The 15,414-nt window shown below is 39.7% G+C and overlaps 2 protein-coding genes across 2 annotated transcripts; both read right to left on the bottom strand.

Annotated features, from left to right (window-relative positions):
- Positions 1–360: 360 nt before the first annotated feature.
- Positions 361–9,096, bottom strand: LOC310880923 (tRNA selenocysteine 1-associated protein 1-like). The gene is made up of 5 exons (XM_083797462.1): positions 6,889–9,096; positions 4,522–6,374; positions 2,142–2,337; positions 1,570–1,615; positions 361–751 (listed from the first exon to the last, which is right to left on the bottom strand). Exons 2-5 carry the CDS (start codon positions 4,680–4,682, stop codon positions 615–617), a joined length of 540 nt encoding a protein of 179 aa, XP_083653588.1. The 5' UTR covers positions 4,683–6,374; positions 6,889–9,096; the 3' UTR covers positions 361–614.
- A 1,991-nt stretch (positions 9,097–11,087) lies between these two features.
- On the bottom strand, positions 11,088–14,970 carry LOC310880707 (uncharacterized protein; the record flags this gene model as incomplete). The annotated part of the gene is made up of 4 exons (XM_083796909.1): positions 14,850–14,970; positions 12,756–13,229; positions 11,422–11,514; positions 11,088–11,186 (listed from the first exon to the last, which is right to left on the bottom strand). The coding sequence occupies exons 1-4, from the start codon at positions 14,898–14,900 to the stop codon at positions 11,088–11,090; spliced, it is 717 nt and encodes a 238-aa protein (XP_083653035.1). The 5' UTR covers positions 14,901–14,970.
- Positions 14,971–15,414: the final 444 nt, after the last annotated feature.

The raw sequence follows: 15,414 nt of genomic DNA, 5'->3' as shown, positions 1-15,414 counted from the left end.
GTCTACACTTCCATATGCTTAACATACCCTATTTATAAGCCAATTTTAGCTGACCTAGCATGTATCAGTAGTACAGTTAGAGCCAGCAGCCTGCAGGAAAAAGTGGGCACAGGTGTTTCCATAGCAAGGCCTGTGAGTGTCTCCCATACATACTTCCAGTCTAAGCAAGCACATGAAAGGCTTGGCTTGTCGCTTACCTAAGGAACCAGGAAAACAAGGGGAAGCTAGATTTTGCTTGTGTCCTAATGCCCATATAAAAATAAAGACAGATGAAATACCCTTACTACCTTGTTAAATTCCATAAGCCGGAAGAGAACATGCTGCACACAGGTACAAGTAAAATCCCTTGCTGGCAGGTTTGCAGAAACAAATTTTTTATTTACACAGGCAAGTCTATCTTTAGACCCCATTTACCTCTTTACATTTCTCGAATATTTACATGACTTCATGATGCTCCAAGAAGGGAGTGATGAACAAAAAGATTACAGAAACTGTCAAAAGCATAGCAAAAAAAACCCAACCTATCATTGTGCTTTAAAACTTATGAGCTAGAATAATGTAGAAGAAATGTAGTTTTAGCACTTTGGTCCTAACGGTCATGCTCTAGAAGACACTTAAATAGCAGAGGGGATTTCAGAAGTGACCGTATCCAGAGGTTGCCAGTGACAATTCATGAGTGAATCGTAGAGTTCTTCGCTTGTCTCCGTGAATTGTCTGTTCATTTCATCAACATCCAAGTAGAGCTGTGGATCTGAAAATAAAAGCCTGGTAAGTCCAAGTATCAAATCTGAGGCATGCGCACAAAAAAACTTCACGTGAAATGGCTAATAAAATGTATTTTAAGCTAAGTGTAATAAGCTATTAGATCTACTAATTTTAGTGAGGTATTTAGTCCTCTAAAATTTTGAGCCTCACAGCTCCAACTTTTGGGAATTTGTATATTAGAAGGCTGGGACTAGAACTGTCTTTCAAGATAAAGACAAAGACAATGTTTAAGATAGTAAAGATAACGTTTACGGATAATCAGCCATGAAACCCTCCCAAGAGTCATTTAATTCACTTCTACGGCAATACACGTTACATAGGATAGTTTCTAAACACTAACACAAAATGCCTCCACGTGAGGAACTTTGCAAACCTTCCAGGACACAAATATGTTTTGTACCGTATTTGTAAGTGCAAGCTGAATCCTCCTTTTGGAATCTGCAACATAAGCTTTTACCTCAGGGTGGAGAACAAAGCTTTTGCATATTACTGAGTTTCTAATATAAAATCTGTTTAGCGGAACCAATACAAAGAACAAAATTCTGTCTTAGACCATTTTCAAATGGGAATGAAGGCACAGGTACAAGAAACCTGCTGCGAAGCATTGACAGTGTCCCGTTTTACTTGATGCGGTCAGTGTATGCTGTATCAGCTTTAAAACCCCAGCTGATTGCAGATCAACCCCACAGAGGTTTGACCTCAGCTGAATTTTCAAGATGTTCTTCATCCAGTAGAGGTTGGCTTGTATTGTTAAAAGGCACAAGGATGGCTAAACTCAAGTGACAATGATAGAACCCTTATTACCGTCAGTAATTAGGTCATCACCGATTGCAGTCATAACTGAAGATTCCTGAAAGACAGAAAAGGCTAAGTTTAATCATAACTCATTTCAGAAAGCATCACAGATTCAAAGTGCTGCAGTCTCAACCCATTCCTTCTTCCTACAACTACAAGGATAGATGGCATTTTATCTACTTATTTTTAGAAGAAAGCCAATATTACAGTACAGGTTGGAAGGGACTTCCGGAGGTCACAACTAATACATTGACCACGATAAGACCACTTAAAACAACTGTTTAATTTGCTTTAAGCAAAGCAAATCAGAAGAACAGGAACAGAAGAAGCGTACGCAATTATGCTGTCAAAACCATTCTTTGGTATGCGTGAACAAATAATGGTGTATAAATCACTAATTCTATGGATTTACTATTTAAGCACTTAAATACAAACACCTCTGAATGGAATCTGCTCTTTTAACTTCACACTAAGCAGAAAGAATGTTTTCAACTTCGGATTCTTTTTGCTGATTCACACAAATCTGTACAACGTATTATCTGTGAAATATTTTCTTTACAGCAAGCGTGCACTATCTTTACCTCAAAAACAGCTGGAGCCATTAAAGAATCTCCTAAAGAGCAGTCTCCAACAGCTTGCATGCTGTCATAGGGAGCATAGGAGCTGTAGTTGTAGTCAGCGTAAGCATCGTAACTCCTCTGCGAGTGGTAGTTCTGGTAATCTTGGCAATAATCATTATAGTTGCATGACTGGTACCGCTGCAATTCTGCTTTCAGTCTGAAACATGAGAAGTTGCATACAGTCAGAGAACAAGAGACTGTAAACCCAGTTCTGAACTTAAACAATTTGTCAGCTTACATACTTCAAAGCTTAAAAGGAAGCTTTCCTAAACAGTCACCTAAGTGACAGCTTAAGTCACAGCTCAAAACCTCATTTCTATAGAAGCAAGCATCCTCACCTTTGCCAATACCAGAAGGAATTGTTCTCATGGATTAACTCCAGAGCCTTGACATGGTTACCTGTACACATCAAGTATTTTTAGCGTTGGCATAAGCAAGCTGCTGCTATGTCTCTGTGCTTTGCTAAAGATTGATTTAAGACCAGAGACATTTATCAAGCACAGCTGCTTTAAAGATGCAGTCTTAACCCTTCTATCTTTTGTTTGGTTAATTACTAGATCTTATTTCCAGAAAGAAGTGAATGGAGTCAGATTATCCATTTCAAAGAAGCATCTGACACTGCCTGTCAGTTTGCCATGTCTACCTCCACCTGCTCAGTTTTTTTGTTTGTTTAAAGTCCATTAAACATTCAACAGCTGCCAACTATACCGCTCAGGTGAAGTCAGTCTTGCTTAACAACACAATCGCGATTCTCCAGCGTGACGCCTTATTATTAGTGGGAGAATTACAAAATACGCTGGTTCTTAAGAAGAAAGGGCCAGCTGATTAGCTTTCACTACTTTCCCTTTCAAGATTTTCTCAGGGGCAGCTTCAGACTAATGACAAGAACCAAGACAAGTGCTATCTGTACTAAAACTGAGGTACACTGCATAAAGAACATTCAGATAACCCAGCTGCATATTCAAAAAAATCCGCTGTTTAGACTTGTCTTCACTGATTCTGTACAGGCAGACCTCCTGTGTCTGCAGTGCCCAGTTTCTCTGACTTGAATTGGGGATGCAGAGAAGTGAGTTCTATGCTTTTGGGGAAGAATACAAGCTGAAGGCATTCTGAAATAGCTTCCAAACTCAGCAAACATGAGGGACAAACTAATCCAATGGCTGGGTATTTCAATGCTAAGAGAGCACGGTACTCAGCCATTCAGAAACGTATTACTGATGTGTATTTTAATACCTACATTTGTTTCAATACTGCAAAGCTACACAAGTTCTAATAAAGAGGTAATCCATTGTCTTGTTACTGTAGTAAACAAACAGAAGATACATCATCTTAGGTCTTCTGCTTCCAACTGCACTCTTCCTACATACAGTTGTGTAGGGAAGGAAAATCTGAAAATACTGTTGACGTTCTTCTGGATAGCCGAAGCAAGAAAACATGTTTGTGGCTTATTCTTGTTTTCAAAATAAAACAATATTAATTTAATCAAAAAATTTTGGCAAAGAAGTTTGGACAGTGCTCTCTTGGAGAAGAGCATTTCCATTCTAAAGCAGAAGGAGGCAACATTTGCAGAATTATGCTAGGTAAACAGAAACAGAAGTGTCATTTTTTACTATTTAACAGAACACACAAGCTAACCTCATGAACATACTGAAATTGTTTATATGAAGTCCTGTTTTGTCAGTATCCTGAATCAAAGTTCATCAAATTTGGTATCAATTCTTTAACCGTTCAGAGACCTGAATTGCCTTAAATAAGTGATAGAACTGAGCCGGTAGAGTAAGAAACCCTCTCAGGAAGTGCTAAGCTTTAAACTCCCCATTGCCCTAAGCTCATGAAAAGCAAAGAATAGCATTTTAAACCTGTTCTAGTAATAACGCCTTTGGCTTTCCCCCTGCGTTCCCATTTTTCCCCCCCACTTCTTTCCTGTCAACCCACTATAAAACTAGTTATGTGCTTCTCTCAAACTAGAGGGAAAGCTCTAAGAACAAGAACTCCCTAGCATATAAAACCACTTGTTGTCCCTTCTACCTTATGCAGGCCCAAACCTGAAAATATTTACCAATGCATTCAGCTTTGCTGCTGTTGAGAAACAAGGCTGGTTACAATGGCAGCTAAGCCCAAGTTGCGCTGTCTGGCTAGACTTAACAGTTGGATTCCCCCAGCCATCCTGAAGCAGGTTGATGAATCCAGGGAGTCAAAACATAGGACTTCTGCATTTCTGGTTTTGTAGACTGCATCCTGTGTGCAGCCACTACAGCAAGGGCCACAGACTTTCCAAAGGCAGAGCTACAAGAATCTGATTATTTAGAATAACTGTATCAATGCACAACTCCTTGGTTACCTTTTAGAAATTCCTATGCTCAGCCGGATTCCTTTTCCCCCCAGACCTGGTGCGTTCTGGCAGTCTTGCAGTGCCCTCATCTGATCACCTTGCTCACCAAATCTGACATAGGCATACCCTCTACTATTTTCAAAAGGGAGAAAACCAATTCTAGTATGCATAACAGTTACAAAGCTAACGAATTCAGTTTCTGTCTTCTACAAAAAACAGAAGATAGCAGCTACTATAGCTTCTATTACTTAAGCAACCTCTCTGGCATGTGCGCGTGCACAGAAAAGGCTTTCACCAAATTAAAACACTTGGGCCAGAAGCAAAAAGCTTATTCCTTGGTAGCATTAAGATGCAACTCACTGAGAGCCAGCAAAACAATACATTTTAAGTGCTCTCTGCGTAAGTAATCAGATTCCATATTTCTGCATATACAGCAGTTAATCAGTTAGCACTAACCCACTCCTTTTGGAGCCACAAACTTTATTGGTCACAAACACCAAGAGCTGGCTGTAATTATCTGAACCAGTATTAACCGGTACCTCTGAACTCTTCAAACAAAAATATCTTTCAGGTGCTCTTAGAAGAACAACATCAATTGCCTGCAACAATTTGATGGCTTTGCTAAACGGAGCACTGAAAAGCACAGTGGTACAGTTTCTTTTGTAGCCTGTTCAGAAATTATAGCCCCGTGCCTACAGCTTCAAATCAGGCCAAGCTTACCAGCCCAACTCTTACAGCTTAAGTTCACTGCACTTGAATGCCTTCAAGACGTGCTTTTAGGAGCCATGGAGAAGAACCCTCTGGTAAGACCACCATTATAAAGTACTGAGTGTTGTTTTACACTTAAAATAGAACTATCTGTTACAGTCATTCATCAGCTTTCCCTAGGCTGCTGCTCTCTCACTACTGAATGTGATCCTGCTCTCAGTTTCCCACTAACTTTTTCCCCCAGCGGTTATGGCCTCTTTTCATCTATGACACTTTTAAGGGACTACACCGTGTTGAAAAATGCTGGTTAACATTTCCTTTTACACAAGGTGCCTCATCGAATTTTCCTGACTAAACCAAACCCCAGAACCTTAACTAGAAGAGGAAGCACACAAACACACACGCCTCCCTGGCCACCATATCTCCCCAAAACATATCTGTTCAGTAACAGACCAACTGTAAGAATACTGCGATTAAAATCAGTATAGCTCTATACACTGCTTTTGTTCGGGATTACTAGCTAATGTCCTTCCCCTTACCCCTTCTGGAATTAATACTGAATTCTGTACTCCAAAACGCGGTTCTTAAGTCATACAAATGACATTTAACAATCAGAATTTTTCCACACAGTGATCCTCAATAAAAACTTCAATCCTCTACTGCAGTCTTTCAACAAATTAAAGGAATACAAAACTGGCTAATAACTGTTCAGTGATTTTTGGACCTTTGTAGCACTAGAGTAACAGCAGTACACTCTGCAGCATAGTTGCAAGTATGTGGGAATAATCTCTTTTTTTCTCTGAAAGGTGTGAGGCCTCTATTTCACCCTACTAAAGATTTTACCACCAACTGTACTGCTAGCATTGAGACACTGCAACTTCTGTGCTTGTATGAGATGCAGGACAGGTTCCTTAAGGTGTCGCAATTTTTCGTCTAAACCTAGTGTTGAGATGCTGTGTCTTTGACTCTTCAGTATCAGCTTTCTTTCCAAACACTAACGGAGCAGCAGTAGTGACAGAATCCTGCTTCTCTTCTGTCCTTCCCAAAATAAACTGTGAGGCAGCTGCAGACTCTGCACCTGAACACTCTGAGTGAACACCGAATGTAAATGATGGCAAGGCAGCATTTTGTGGACGCAGTCGCAGTACCAAAACCTGCAGAAATAAGTGAATGTCAAGTCCGTAACCCACGGTGTATCTGCAGTACGTGAAGGTTTGAACTACATTCTAGTCCTGATCTTTCCAGTCAAAACTGTTTAAAAAACAACCCACCAAACAGTAAAACAAACAAGAAAACCCCATGCTTCCTCTCTACATAAAACTTTTCACAACTGTGTTTTCTGCCCACCACCTGGCTTTAAAAAGTATACGAACTTCTTTGAAAGATCATGTTTTTAGTCTGAACTCCAAATGAACAACGTGTAGGGCATGTAAAGAACAAGCACGTCATTAATGAAAGCTTTTCTCTAAAAAGGATAAACTTATTCTTGGGGAAAAGTGTGGAAACAGATGTTATCTAGGCAATATTCCTACAGGAAAAACGAATAATTTTGCCACACCTCAAAGGAAAAAATAATTGTGCTTAACAGGTAAGAAAATAAAAAAAATCAGAGCAAACCAAAAAATAAATCACAGAATATGCATCCTCGTTTTAATCATTAAGTATTACCTTTGAGCTCTGCTTTGGTGCTTGGCTTTGCACTTTCACAGGCTACACACTTCGTGGCCTCTGCTTTGTTTTGAACCAAGCAGGTCTCCCAATCCCAGCTTCCTTCAGGCTTCTTGAATTTGTCTAAATCCAGAAATTCTCCAGAAGGAGCAGAAAATGCAGATGCACTGCTACTGGTCACAGGTGTTGGACCCTCTGTGAGACAAACAAGACAGTTAACCATCCTGTTTGAACATGAACTATAAAATGAGCATTAACTTTTAAATTTGATTTGTCAAATCCCACAGAAATGTTCAAAACTACTCCGCAACTCCCCCCCCCGCCCCTGAAGAAAATAAAAGCCACCAAAAACCCACAAAGAAACAAAGAAACAAACAAAAAAACCAGAGTGGAACTCAAAGCTTCCAAACAACACACAACTCTGTTCAGCACACAAGTTTCTGCTGCTGTTGACGACAGTGTAACCTCCATAAAGAGGCCTGACAGGTGCCTTTTAAAAAAAAAGGTGCCTTTTAAGAGAGAAGCAGAAGATAACGCTTCAAATTCAAAACCGGAAAGACAAGAATGGCTCTTCCCTTCCACGGCACACGCAGAAAACTTTTATCCTAGTATTACTTGCATCGCTCTTCCTCCTGACAAGTGCAACGTAACCGTGCAATTCACTGCACCATGGTCACAGTAAACCCCTCATTTCCAAAATTCCTCCTTGCAATGGCAAGAGCCTCAGACAAAGATGCCGACTGACCGCTCAGAGGTTGGAAGTCCAAGAGAATCAACTCTGTCTGAAATCCATTATCTTACCTCATGAAATTTCAGTCTTACCGCACAGGATGATTACAAAAGCCCGGTCTAGTCCACCTTAATTTGTTTCTTCCAGGATATATTTGCACAGGTGTTTTTCGATGTAATGGCATGTTAAATGACATTTAGAGTCAAAGTTAGAATTAGAATCGTATTTTAAAAACAATACAACCACGCTCAAAATCAATTACGGTCACACACAATGGGAAACAACCCAGTACTGCCCTGAAGAAGTTACCCAGCGGGTCACTCGCTTTCTTGAAGCCTACCACTGACCTTCATAGGCATCTCTCTGCTTTAGCTTAAGACTAGTTAAGACTACACTGTCTTGAAATCTGGCTTCACATCTCCCCTCAATTACATACAAACGGTGAGTAGAGGCATTTTGGCCACATTCTGTAATTTTTTTTACTTATTTTTTGAAAGAGAAAAACGCAGTCATTTTTAACTCTTTCTATGGAGTTCTCATTTTCGCCAGTGAAAAATCACTATGTTGTTTTTAAATTAAGTCACTCACTTCAGCCATCTTCCCTCACCAGCTGCAAAGCCGGGGGTATCTGCATTGATCCAGCTCCGTACTAATACATTTCACAATCAGTTCAATTTATGCGACAGGCTGGAACCTGGGCTGAGACCTCTGAAGTGCCTGTAAACCAATCCTGCAGACAGCCGCTAACCCATCAACCGTACCTGGGAATCGTGTTGCTTAAAATATTCCATATATGCAACGTACTTTTATTCTGTACAAGATTCACAGAGGCTAGGATGGAAACAACAGGAAAAAAAGGACCATACCTGGTTTCTCAGACTGACAGGCTACACATTTGTTATCTTCCGTCTTATTTGGTACAAGGCATATTCCACAGTCCCAAGAGCCTTTCGCCTTCTTAAATTTGTCTCCAAAGCCCAGAGTGGCTGTTGTGTCAGTGCTGCTCGAGGAGGATGTCACTGTCACCGAGCTGTCTGTGACCACTGGTCATGTCAGAGCAGGCATTACTCCCGTTCCAGGTTTTGGTGTCTCACATGCTATACATTTTGTAGCTTCCGGTTTGTTTTGGACAAGACATGTATCACAATCCCACGTTCCAGGTACTGTTTTGAATTTGTCTCCAAAGCCCAGCATCCCTGCTGGGGGCGCTGCTGGCTTTGAGGTGTCGCATTGACTTGAACTTACTGTCTGTTTCATACTCTCAACTGTTGACGCTTTAGTAGCTTGACAAGTTACACATTTGTCCTTCATGTCTTTGTTTTGCAGAAAAGGGTCACATGTATCAGATTGCCAGTACGATGCTTGTTTAGAAGTCTCTTTACCTGCAGAAAAAGTTGTTATTGCAGGCCTAGTATAAACCACTGTGCTTGTTGTAGGTTGTGCAGACGTAGAAGAGCGTGTTTTCAACAATCCAAAGTCTAGGAAGCAAGAAAAAAAAGTCTTCCTGTTAGCGCAGCACCTCACTACATGTAACTAAGTGACTTTACTAGAGGGCAAAAATTTCAACTCAGGTGCCAATGGTTACAACTAGACATTCAGACCGAGCGCAACAGGAAGTCCCCAGAAATCTTATCTAAACGGATGAAATTTCATCTGCTGCACTGGGTCACAACAGAACATTTCGTTAAAGCTTCATTTAACTCTTTGTTTCCAAGCAAGCTTTAAATCAACATTTTCACTGGTCGATACAAGTACAAACAGACAGTAGCTGACTGAAATCTGACAGTCCAACGTGGAATGGAAATAATACAATTTGATTAAGACGCGATGCCCAATCGAATCAAATTTCTAAAGCTCCTCCTTCCGTAGCAGATGACTCAAATCTACTCCAGTAACTGTACAGAAGTTTGTACTCGGAGCAGCAATCCATACGGTATTTTCCCACAGATGCTGAATATTAATTAAATAATAAAAACTCAAGACAATTGAACAACTGTCTAATTTTCTATAATCTTTTTCAAAATGCATCGGACACAGGACAACTCCTTATTTAAAAGGTGGCAATTTTAACAGGAAAGACAAGCTACTAATACAGAAAGACTAAAGGAAATGCATCTTAAACAGCAGCTCAAGTTGCTTGTAAATCTACCTTGAACATAGTTGTTTTGTGGTTTGTTTGTTGGTTTTTTTTAATCAAAAATGAAGTCTTTGAACAATGTGGATTTAGATTCTGCTTCTTTTAAACCGATAAAGAAAGTGAATGTCACTTCACTCAGAGGTCTTTCCTTAAACAAAATGCACAATGTATTTTCTCTCACTTAGCTCTTTCCAACAGAGAAATGTGCTGCCTTCTTAACAAGTATGTAAGTTAGAAGAAGACTTTTGGGAAAAGATCAAATTCAATAAAGCCCTTTTTCTTAAAAGATATCTTTTCCACAGACACACTTTATGAAACTGTTGAAAACAATTGCAATTGCTTAAAAACAAAATTCAGAAAAGGGTTTTTAACGTAAAACACTCCACTTCTGTTTGCAGTTTAAATTTTAATCCACAGGAGCCATTGTAAGCTAAGGCCCAAAGATTCGCAGCTTTCGCCATGTATTTGGAACTGAAGCTCTTTCCTATTCTTTCTTCACCTGGGCTGAAGGTGGGACAGGAGTGTTGAGCTTTACAAACATTTCCTTTTCAATTCCACAAATTGTATTTACTTAAAATGAAACACCGATTATCTGGCTAATTCTCTTAGTACCTCATTTACAATTACATCCTAACACGTAAAGGAGATGCAACCCATCTGCTTTTCATCTTGCAGTTTTACTTCCAGCAACAAACACCACTTAGAACAGAAGGGGGCAGATGCACCCTAACAAACGCAGCGCTTAATGTAATGCTCTCCTACATTCATATTTATAGCAGATACTCTATTAACCATAAGTCGTGTGTTGGTTTTTTTTTAATAAAAAATGCTAGCGTATTTTTTGCAGCATCTTTTTAAAAGGAGTTCATTATCTCACCAGGATTTTTTAGAACGTCTAAGACGCTTCCTTCCTTTAAGACGTGGGCAGTGGTGAAGGGACCACCAGCAAAATCTTTGACCTCCTCTTTCTGTGTGTTGATGTTGGTTGAGGTGGTGGTGTCTTTTGAAACAAAAGAAAACAAAAACAGCTTTCACAATGTGACCTAGTTAGAGCAGATTATACTCACTTTTGTTAGAAACAAGAATTTCCAGCTTTCATGCTTCTCACATAAGAATCTTCACAAATTCTACTTACTTTGCAATGCTTTATGATTACAAGCAAAACAAAAAGCAACAAAACAAAAAAAAAATATAAAAGCAGATCTGTCACTGGAAAAATACTGCAGAAGTCCAACACTGCCTGGAATTGCTAGCATGCGCAGACAGGACAGATTGAAGATTTAATAAAGAAAAAAAGGAAAATCAGCACTTCAGATCTGAAGTGCTAAAGTTTCAGTTACCTAGGGTAAGAAAGGGCGTCACTGGAGTACCACTGGGTCCAGAAAGTTCTGCCGATTTTACAACGGGAACACTAAATGTAAACCCAATCTGCTATGAACAAGAGAGGTTTTTCAGATTCTCAAGCCACAGGAACTCCAATCGAATGCACACACAAAACCAAATCTGAAAGCTGCTCTTCACATTTGTAGCACGCATGCTGAATGACAAATTATAAGCCAGAAGCCTACATACTTTTCTCCATCAAGGCAGATTCTGCTTTAGTGTTCTGCAACAGCCTACTAAATGCCTAAGAAAAAAAGTCAAGCTCCTTTATTATTTTACTTACAGAAGACGTAGGTAGCACTTCTGCCTCAGTAGATTTCACAACTGGAGATGAAAACGCAAACTCAGGACTGCTAACAGTACTTGTTGGTTGTATCTGTATTTTCAAAAGAATTAAAGGTTTATATTTAAGAGCAACAACTACCTGAATTCACTACCCAACAGAAGTCCCGCAGTGACGTCGAAAAACCTGATGTTTGAGTTATTTTGCAGATAAAAGTAATAATAAAACACAGGGAAGTTTCCAAGTGGGTATAGGACAATATCTTCAAAACCAAATTCCAGAAACTGAGAGGAAAAGCTGGAGATGCTACTTAGGTCTAAATGCACGGAAAAGCAAGCCAGGAAGCTGAAGAACGGCAAACTCAGCCCAATGATACTCCAAGAACTTCAGCAAACACCTCAACATGTTAAAGCAGCTGTCTACTTCAAATCGTACAAAAAATATTTCAAGTACTCTGGAACAGATTAATGTTTATTTTATTGCAATAATATGCCAATTATTGCACCCTAGGCTCATTCTATGTGAGGCTTATATGACCACGTTACCTCTAATTTAATAACTTAAATAAAGTTGTGGTTTAACCATTGCAGGCAACTAAGCACCACACAGCCACTCGCTCACTCCCTCCAAATGGAACAGGGAAAAGAACCGGAAATAAAGAAGTAAAGTTGTTAAATTTGAGGTAGCATTAATGACTCATCGCATGTAATGGCTACCTGGAAAGACAAATGCCATAACCCTGTACATACTCCCCACTCCTTCCCCTTCTTTCCCCCAGCATTTATTGCTGAGCACGATGCTAAATGGTGTGGAATATCCCTTCGGTCCTCTGGGCTCCGCTGTCCTGGCTGAGTGCCCTCCCAGCCTCTTGTGCATCCCCGACCTCCTCGCTGGCAGGGCAGCGTGAGAAACAGAAAAGGACTTCTCACTGTGTAAGCACTGCTCAGCAACAGCTAAAACACCAGTGCCTTACCAACACTGTTTTGCTCACAAATCTGCAACACAGCATCATCTACTACGAAGAAAATTAACTCTACCCCTGCCAAAACCACTATAAATAACGTGGCATAAAGTCCACACCCCCCTTCCCCCGCAGACTTCCACAGCATTTGAAGCAGTTATACAATCACGTTAAATGGGAGTTGGCAGGCTCTAAGACTGAGAGAAGCAGAATCAAAACATTTATGCCTTTTTCCCCAAACTGGCATACAACCCCAATTCATTCAGCTGCGTAGAAACTAATATTTGTTAGTTTCATGAGCACCACAGAAAAAGTCAACTCGCAATAAAGCAGTATACTCATTGTAAACATTATTTATAGCATAAAGATTTACCTTGCCCGCCGCCGTCGCTGCTGCATCTGCCATGCCTGCCGCCTCCGTTGAATTTGCCACGCTTGTCGTTGCCGCTGTTGACCTTGATATGTCCTTTGTCATCAGTAGATATGGCATGCCCGCCGCCATTATTGGATATGTCAAGCCTGAGGGCACTGTTGAACACGTTATGCCCGACGTCGCCGTTGTATATATCATGTCCTCCACCTCCTCCTCTGATAGATCTGTCAAGTCCTCCACCTCTGATGGATCTGTCATGCCCTCCACCTCTGATGGATCTGTCATGCCCTCCACCTCTGATGGATTTGCCATGCCCGTCGCAGCTGCTGGAGTTGCCGTGCTCATTGCTGCTGTTGAAACAGCGCTTGGTGACGCTGAGACAGCGCTACTACCAACGAAACTAGAATTGAACTGAGGCAGCGATGCAGCACTGATGGGTAGGGGTATGTTCGGTAGCACTGGTTCCTCCACTTCCTAAAGTTGCAAATTTTAATTTTTCTTATACAAGACATACTACTTTCTCACCCCATCCCACCCAATTTATTAACAAAATTAAATAGAACAAAAATCCATACAAATTAAGAGAAAGCAAGTTTCCAGAAGAAATCCCGATCTCCCCACCTCTGTCTACCACGTCATTTTAATTTATGGCAGGCCTGCTTCCACATTATACTCTATTCAACAACTGTACAGCAAGAACACTGAAAGTTAACTCAAAACCTGTGCAGAACAGAGACGCACAGATCACATTTTTTTTCTTTCTTTTCTATACTTTAGTCATCAAAGCTCTGGAGAAGCATCATCCTTTCTAACTACCCTCGCATGGCCTCAATTAAGAGTACACTCTCAAGACAAGTGAGAAAGTGTTCCTCTTGCAAAATTAGGCAGGATAGCTGCCAAAGTTTCTAAAGTCACTACAGCAGTGAACGTGGAAAAAGGTAATGTTTAAAGAAGCAGGTAGGTTCAACAACCAAACTAAACACAAAAAGCACCAAAGAAAGTCAGACTAGCAGCACTGAAGATTGTGTTCTGGTAAATACAGTCTATACCATGTATCAGGATGCAAATATAAAAATCAGAAAACAGCCTCTTAACAACTTCAATTTTCATCCCTGCCACTTACTTTATTCGATTACTAAGATTGGATGAGTTATGTTTTAAATGGCATAGGAAATCTGACCAAAATTTGTACAGTACTATCATGATCTACTTAGAAATGACTAGGAAGGGATGTAAGTTGGTACTACTGATATTCAGTGCATCCTGTAGCTTACATCTGTTTCACAGTTTTGATTTGAAAAGTTTATGGAACTTTTGATATTTGGACCATTATTTTATTTGCGTTACAGGAATAAACAACAGTGTTTACGATTTCTTTATATTGCATCATCCAGAAGTCCCATTTAATGATTTGAAACTTAAATTAACTTAAATACTTAATATTAACTTAATATTAATTAAATACTTAATGTTAACGTAAATACTTAAATTAACTTACAGGCAGCTTATATAACATCCAATAAAAGAAAAAATAATCTGAATATTCATGGTCATAGTTTTATGGAATAGATTTTTCCTATTAAAATGAGAAAAAAACTCTCTCACAATGAGTTTGGTGAGTATCAAAAACTGAGTCATCGTTAGCAGACATGCAGAATGCTCTCTTCTACTACTCTTTTTCACACTCTTGGCCTGTATCTTTCTGTACGACTTAAATATGAAACCAAAAATTAAGCTTTTTTTTTCTTTTTATACTTGGCACTCGTTTCAAGTATCATTCCTGTAGAAAAACTATACACACCTTCACCAAAACTTCTCTTCTTAGGACTCATTCATTCAATTGCTAACGAGAAATGTTATAGTTTGAAGAATCTCCAAGGTAAGAGAATTAAAAATTTCAAAATTACATAAGCAAAGTTCAGGTATTCAAAGACAGGAAATCAATTGGAGCCTGCTCTGAAACCCACAAGAAAACAAAAACAATGCAAAAATAAAGCGGTATTGTTATAATTTACTATGATGCAATAAAACTGACACACTTAGCTAGTTACTTCAGTAAGCTCAGTGACAGCAATTAATTTAAGAGTCACTTACCTGTTCTTGTACAGCTCTTGATAAATAGTGTATTCCTCTTTCCCTTCTCATTTTGCCGCCTCCGCTACTCACTCCTGAAGACAGACCACTGGACGCAGCAGTACTGAATTTGTAGCTGGTCACATTGCTAGCACACGACAGTACAGAAGTTGGGGGAAACAAGAGAAAAAAAAATTACCAGCCAAATTTTTTTTTCAAGATATTAGAGCTGTTATTAGTCCTAGAATTGAAACCTGCTGATCAGAAAAAAACTAAAGCTGTCTCACAAGTTGCTAAACGCTGGTAAATACTTGATGTTCTAAATAGGAAAAACTTTATTAACAGCAGCAATGAAAAGGACATACATAAGTGCACCGTTCACACGGGAACAATGACTAAGCCAGAAGACCTGAAATAGAAGAGCTGATTTAGATTGTTATTTTCCAGTGCTTCCTTTAAATAGGACTGGTTCTCTGATTCTGCGATGCACGTGTATCTTTTGCAGGGATATAAAAGAACAGCTCACAAAAATACAGAAAGAGTGCACATATGCACACATACACATGGGAAACACTGCCAACAGCTC

Source organism: Anser anser (assembly GCF_964211835.1).
Source record: "Anser anser genome assembly, chromosome: 13".
Taxonomy (NCBI): Eukaryota; Metazoa; Chordata; class Aves; order Anseriformes; family Anatidae; genus Anser; species Anser anser.
This window is presented reverse-complemented; position numbering and strand designations above follow the sequence as displayed.

What these genes read in the sequence shown, in the direction of transcription:
- LOC310880923 (XM_083797462.1), bottom strand. Translation starts at nt 4,682, where the DNA reads ATGCATACTAGAATTGGTTTTCTCCCTTTTGAAAATAGTAGAGGGTAT. An exon ending in AGCATAGGAATTTCTAAAAG is followed by an intron (nt 2,338 to 4,521) that starts GTAACCAAGGAG and finishes CTCATGTTTCAG; the next exon opens with ACTGAAAGCAGAATTGCAGC. An exon ending in TGGCTCCAGCTGTTTTTGAG is followed by an intron (nt 1,616 to 2,141) that starts GTAAAGATAGTG and finishes TCTGTCTTTCAG; the next exon opens with GAATCTTCAGTTATGACTGC.